At 45.2% G+C, this 6,683-nt stretch overlaps 1 protein-coding gene across 2 annotated transcripts in view; it reads left to right on the forward strand.

Annotated features, from left to right (window-relative positions):
- The first annotated feature begins 1,942 nt into the window (after positions 1 to 1,942).
- TMPRSS3 (transmembrane serine protease 3) overlaps positions 1,943 to 6,683 on the forward strand; it is a 22,467-nt gene continuing 17,726 nt past the window's right edge. Inside the window, exons 1-2 of one of the 2 annotated variants that reach the window (XM_007452865.1) lie at positions 1,943 to 1,969; positions 3,328 to 3,463. In XM_007452865.1, coding sequence (XP_007452927.1) covers positions 1,943 to 1,969; positions 3,328 to 3,463 — 163 coding nt within the window. Of the gene's footprint in view, positions 1,970 to 2,747; positions 2,877 to 3,324; positions 3,464 to 6,683 lie in introns of those variants that run through there. The other variant, XM_007452866.1, reaches the window with a different exon arrangement.

The following is a 6,683-nucleotide window of genomic DNA, read 5'->3' on the forward strand; positions in this document are numbered from 1 at the left end:
ACTGAGAGATATGTGGGCACGTGCTCGGAGGTGGGAAAACAAGACTGAAGTAAATCACGATTGGCTGAATATAGTTCTGTGGCTACTGTTGCCATTGACAAATCCCACCAATACGACCTTTGAAATCAATCCCAAACCCTGCCCTTGATCTCCACCTATACCACCAGCACCCTGGTCGTAGTCGTGGTGGCCCAGGGTCTCAGTAACCTCCTACTGGTTCTCTGTACACACAAACCTGCCCCGATACTTGGTGCACACAGGTAGATCCCCACCACACCCGGGGATCTACCACATCAGCTCCTCCACCCTTTCCCTCACATGGATGCCAAACCAGAGTGCTTCCAGGAGCCCGGGCTCTCCAAGCTCTGCCAATTGGCCTCCTCTCCAAGCTCTGCCCACTGGGCTCTCCAAGCTCTGCCCATTGGGCTCTCCAAGCTCTGCCCATTGGCCTCTCCAGGCACACAGGCTTTCCTGAGTTTCTCCAACACTCCTAACTCATCCTCTCCACTGGGCCTTTGGCATTGATGGTCCCATGCTTGGAGCAAGCTCCCCTCTTAGCTGGAGACAGGCTGGGACCTGGGCCCCTTTGCTGCAGTGTTTGCACCTGGACAAATGTCTCCTAGAGAAACAAAATGCAAAGAAACTATAAAGGACTAAAAATAACTTCATGCATGCACAGTTAGGGCAAATTCTGGACAACAAGATTCAAAAACTACAAAAAGACCAAAAAAAAAACAACCCCCAACTGCCACTTCTGAAGAGCCGGGAGCTAAAGCAGGGCACTGCGCAGGCCCCCTGCACTCAACGCCACCAAGGGGTGGGCAGACCACCTGAGTCACCCTCCGGCCTGAACCCTGGACACACCCCTCCCCTCACCCCATGTCAGAAACAGCTCAACCCCCCTTGGGGAGCGATCAGGGGAGCCTGTTACTTGCTTTTGCTCCTTCCTGCGGCCGCAGGAGCCCCAATACAGCCTTGCCTGAATTTCTTGTCTGGCCTCTTATCAATTTCTATTGGTTAAGGAGGCCAAGAATCCTGGTTAGTATCAAGCTCACAAGACCCACTTTACCACATCATCAAGGGCTCTACTAAAACATCACTTCCTTCCTGGAGGCCTTCCTCCACCACACTGTCCCGTCATTATCTAAACCTCTCCTGGCCTCACGTCTTCCTACTGTTTGTCTTCACCTGAGACCACAGGTGAGTGCTTTGTCCCCTCTGCCATCTGCTCTGAGTCTAGATGGCTGGCTCATGGCAGATGGCCCATCAATATTTGCTGAATCAGTGAATGCACGACTCTCATCTAGCTCACATTCACCCTGGCCTTCCAAAGGGGTTCCTAGTCCCCTGCCCACAGCAGCAGGGCACTGTGCTTTCCTGATAACACATCTTTAAGCCATATTGTGTGCAGAAGCCTCTTGGGACACAGAGGACTCTACAGAGTGGAGCGGGCAGGGTGTCTCTGTACAGTCCTGGCTGCGGGTCCCCTGTCTTTTGTCTGCAGAGCCCTGCAAGTCTAAACCTGAGCTCAGGCACACAGGGGGCTCGAAAGCCCCACCAAAGAGTTTCCCTGCCCTGCTGGGTGACCTTGCTCAGCAGTGGGCAGGACCTGCCTGTTCTTTTAAATAAAAGGAGTGCCTGTGTCCCAAAGCCTCTCTTATGAGAAGTTTCTGAAAAGGTTTGCTTACCTTACTTAACTAATTAAAGGCGAGCCACATTTTCCCCTCTCTGGTCTCTGCAGTCAACCACCAGTGGCTACTTGATAGTCACTGCCAGGTAGGGTTACCCAGAGGCCCGTGATCAAGCCATTTGCGTGATGATTGAGTCGACAAGGCTGAGTGCCTCGGTGGAAATATTTCCCGGTTGGACTCTCCTGTTGGCAGCCTGCTTACCATCACGCTTGCTTTTATAATGAGAAAAGAAATTATTTCTGCTTTTAGTGATGGCGGCTCCAGAAATGGTGAGTGAAGTGGGCGGGGGGTGGGGGGCGGGGGGAGGGGAGAGAAGCCACTTCTAAAAGATGACTTCTCGACATTTCTGGATGTGAAACCTCCCAACCATGACCTGCTGGGAAGGGACTCCCTTACCTAGGTTCCCTGTTTCAGAAAGCATTTTGCTGTTGATTCTTATTCTTGTTCTAAAGCTAGGCTGTGGAATTTGCCACAGGCTGATAGTAAGCTGCAGTTACGAGCAAGAATCAAGGTAAAAAATGCTGAATGTGAATTATTAGTTTCCTAAGCTCTTCTTTGAAGCTACTCTTGCAATGGAAATGAAATAAACATTTTTAGCGCGAAACTCTTGCTTAGATTTTCCCATGACCACGTGAAACATCATGAAGACAGAGTTTGTTTTAAGTGGCTTAATAGTTCCCTTTTGAATTTCAAACATTACAAGTAAATGGAGAGAAAATAACAATGGGTGATCTAAGTATCCATGTTTATATGACTGTTGGAAAGTCTAGGTTTTAGCACTTTGCAGAGGCAACTTCCTGGGGTGCTCATGCCTGATTCCTCGGAGAGTGAGCTGGAATTTAGTCAGGAACATTTGGACTGTTTCTTTGCTCCCTCTGCTCCTCTTTTGAGTTATTGGAAATGACTTCCAAAGGCTTCTGACCTGTCTGGCATCACGATAGGTGGAATTCTCTTGGAGGAAACAGATCCCCCGTGTAGCTTTTGGGCGAGCCCGCAGTCCCCAGCCACTCCTCCCTTTGCGAGGTAAGGGGGGCACTGGGCACCCAGAGGGCGAGGATACTTTCATCCTTAATTAGGTCAAGCCTGTGCGAGCCAGGAAAAGGTTGTGTTTACGGGAAGCTCCGAATACTGTGGGTGAGCGTCCCTTCCTTGGTGCTATCTGCATTTTGGGGGCACGGACATTATGTGAGTATCCAGATTTCTTATAGTATGGTAGGTGTATCACCTGCACGGGCAAAGGGTCAAGTTTAAGTGGGACAAAAGAGAGAAGGAAAGGGTTTGAAAGTAATTTATCTTCTGAAAAATAATGGTAACTAACTTCTAAATGGTAAAAGGGCATATCTCTAGAGACATGCTATTCAACTGATTTGAAGATTGGTTGAACAAATAATGGGAAAGTCATACGTTTGGCAGAATTACATTCGTAGTTTCGCTCACTCTAGACGTTTCTGTGTTATCTGCTGTGGCTCAGAAAAAAAAAAATGCATTCTCCCTGGACAAATAGTTTTGATTTATCAGCACTGAATGCTCTTTATGTGGATTGTCAGATTTCAAAGATTTCACACGACAAAGATTCGTTTGATGCTAAAACTATAAATAGGGACGCAAACGCTCTCTATTCTTTCCTGCGGAGGAGGTGGAGGTAGAACCTGGTCTCCGAGGTCCTGAAATAGTCACGATGGGGGAAAATGACCCACCTGCTGCCGAAGCCCCCTTCTCCTTCAGATCGCTTTTCGGCCTTGACGATTTGAAAATAAGTCCTGTTACACCAGGTAGGTGGCACCAGGTATCATTTCCGCCCCGCTTCCCCTCCCCCATATAGATGATCGATGTGGCTGAGTGTTCCCCTGGAGGAGTATCTCCCCAGGAGCCCTCACACCCACAGGCCGCTTCCTCGTGTTTGCAGAATCCTGGAGAGAAGGGGCATTAGGGGGGCCGTCACTTTGTTTAGCCTCTTGCCAACTCCCTGGAGATAGGTGTTGATATTCTCTGGATGGATGGAGGTTTTCAGAAATCGAGGCTCCAACTGGCCCTGGGAGTTAGGGGTCAGATCCTGGCCAGGAAATCTCTGAGCCCTCCAGGAATTCCTGACAATCAGTGGTCACCAGCCCTTCCAGAAAACTTAAAATAAGCTGGTTGCCCTAACGGTATCAGATACCTAGATTAAAATTCAACAGCAGGTGACGGAGTTGCTCCTAGCAACTGAAGGAAGGAAAGTTGGTTTTGGAAATGGGTCATAGATGCCTGGAGAAATGGCAGACTCCTTCATGCCTGGATAGGATCTTTTTGGCAAAGACCCTATCAGGACTTGTCACAGGAAGCTGTGGCTCCCTGCTCCTGGCTGCAGTCAGGAAGACTGAGCCCAGGGGCTGGGCAGAGGGACATCTGGGGCCCCTGGCTAGGGTTCCAGAAAGCATGGCATGGGGGCCGCACTAACGATTCCTTTTAAACCACCTGGACAACTGATGTGGACCAATGGGAGGTGGGAGAAGAGGTTTCAAGTAAGGGAAAACATACACAATTTACAAATGCTTTTCAAAAATTAGCATCAGTGGAAATGAAGAGAAAACGTCCTGCAGTTACCTAACCACCCAAACTTAGCTAGTTTTGCATTTTCTTTATTCTCTCCATGTCCTTGACCATAAGTATACACTCACAGGCGGTGCAGGTGCAGACAGGCGTTTTTCCATGTGCTTTTTGGTTTTCTAAATGCCCTTTTTTATAGGATCAGGTAGGTGTGTAATTTACATAGCCATTTTTGTCATCATTTGACATATAATTGTTTCTAATATTTTATAATGTAAATCATAACATGAATAGCACTATACATATTCTTTTCTGCTAAGTTTTGATCATTTCTTCATGATTAATTCCTAGTCATGGGAAGGAATAAAAACTTTTTTTAAACTTTTCTTTTTAAATAAACCAATGCATTGCTTATGATAGAAATTTAGAAAATACAGTTAATCCGGTTTTTTTAAGATGACCCACAATTTTACTCTTACTCAGAGATAAACCTATTAGCACTTTATAATTTATTTCTTGCCTTTTTCCTATCAACATATCTGTATTTCTCTTTGGAAGTGAAATATGAAGGTAGACCCCAGACATATTTTGGGTTTGGTTCCAGACCACTGCAATAAGCAAATATTGCAATAAAATGAGTCACACTAATTTTTTAGTTTCCCCATACATATAAAAGTCAAGTTTATTCGATAGCATAGTCTATTCAGCGTGCAATAGCCTTATGCCCCCAATGTACATACCCTAATTAAAAAATTACATTTTAACTTAGTTAAACAATTAACTTCATTGCTAAAAAATGCTAGCCTTTATCTGACTACACAGTGTTGCTACAAACCTTCAAATTATGAAAACTGCAGTAGCAGCAAAGCGTGATAAAACGAGGTCTGCCTGTACTATTTGTATGATTTTGAAGCTTATTTTTTTTTAACTTAAAAATATTATGTTCATCTTTCCATGACATTAAATAATAAAATAGCCTTTAAGGCTTGGCAAACTATGGCCCCCTGGGCCAAATCTGGCCTGCTGTCTGCTTTTATAAATAAAGTTTTATTGGAACACAGACATATCCATTTATTCACATTTTGTCTGGCTGCTTTCAGGCCACAGCTGCAGAGCTGAGAAGTTGTGACAGGGACCACTTATGGCCCATAAAGTTTAAAACATTTATGATCGGGTCCTTCACAGAAAAAGGTTGCTGACCCCACTCCTCTATCATTTTAGATATTTCTATACCGTTTGTTATTTCACCACCTCCTTTTTGTTGGTCACTTAGGCTATTTCCATATGTCCGTGCATCAATATTATCAAGGTCACTCCTTTAAGTGTCCTTTACATAGAGATTTGTGTACATTTATGATGACTTTTTAGGATAAATTCCTAGAAGTGGAATTAATAGGTCAAAAATTCTATCAATTTTTTTAGCTTTTTGGTACATATTTCCAATTTGACTGTCAAAAAGTTTACACAATTTATACTCTTATTGACTGTTAAGTGGAGACCCATTTCCTTTCACTTTGGACTGCAGTGGAAATTAGTGGTAAGTAATAATACATTGCAAAGGTGGTATGTAATTATGTCTAATTTGTGGTGTTTTTTTCGTTTCCAGAGGGGTTGAAGGTTTTTTTTGTGTGTGCTTGTTTATCATTTGCATTCCTTGTTTGAAGAGATGCTATACCTTTTGCTTTTTATTCCAAGCATGACCTCAAAGACAGGGCAAGGAGGAGGGGGACCACAGTGGGACCACAGGGAACGCGGCCGAGGAGCCGTAAAGTGGCAAATGTCAGCTAACTGAAGGACAATCTTTGGATCTACAACTGGGGCTCACTTCCTAAACCTCACTCTTAGATACTGAACAGCTAGAGTGATGAGAAGTCATTCTGGGGTGCCTGCTTAGGTTTAAAGTGTGACTGGAGAGCCGGCATCTCAGTAGGGAGAGTGACTGATTGGAGCAGGCTTCCGGAGTCGGAGGAGGTGGAAGAGAGGGGTCTGCTTTGCTGACTCTAAATGGGTCATCCTGAAAGGAACTGGTCTCTGGCCTTGAGATAAAACCACGTTCATTATCCCGAAACCATCCCGAAACTATCCATCCATCCATCCATCCATTCCTTCAATCTATTAACATTTACTGAGGACTGTGGAATGGCTGGTGCCGTTCTAGGTGCTGAGAGTACAGCCTGGAACAAGCCGCCCGCTCCTGCATCCAAGGCTAAACAAGGACCGTGTGGGTGGTCCCTCCGCCCCGCTCCACACTCACGGCACAGAGTCTGATGTGCATCTCCTATCCCCCCATTCTTCCCTTTCTGCTCCTGCTTTTTCCTTCTTTACTCTTTTCTCCTTTTTCTCCCATTTCATCACTTTCTTTTTTCCATTTTTGTTTTCTAATTCACTTCTGTTTTGGGCAAACGGGAAGGGTACTAACCATTGTATAATCGCAGTCTTTCTTTCTTTTTTTTTTTTTTTTTTTTT

Source organism: Lipotes vexillifer, unplaced genomic scaffold (assembly GCF_000442215.2).
Source record: "Lipotes vexillifer unplaced genomic scaffold, Lipotes_vexillifer_v1.1 scaffold478, whole genome shotgun sequence".
NCBI lineage: Eukaryota > Metazoa > Chordata > Mammalia > Artiodactyla > Lipotidae > Lipotes > Lipotes vexillifer.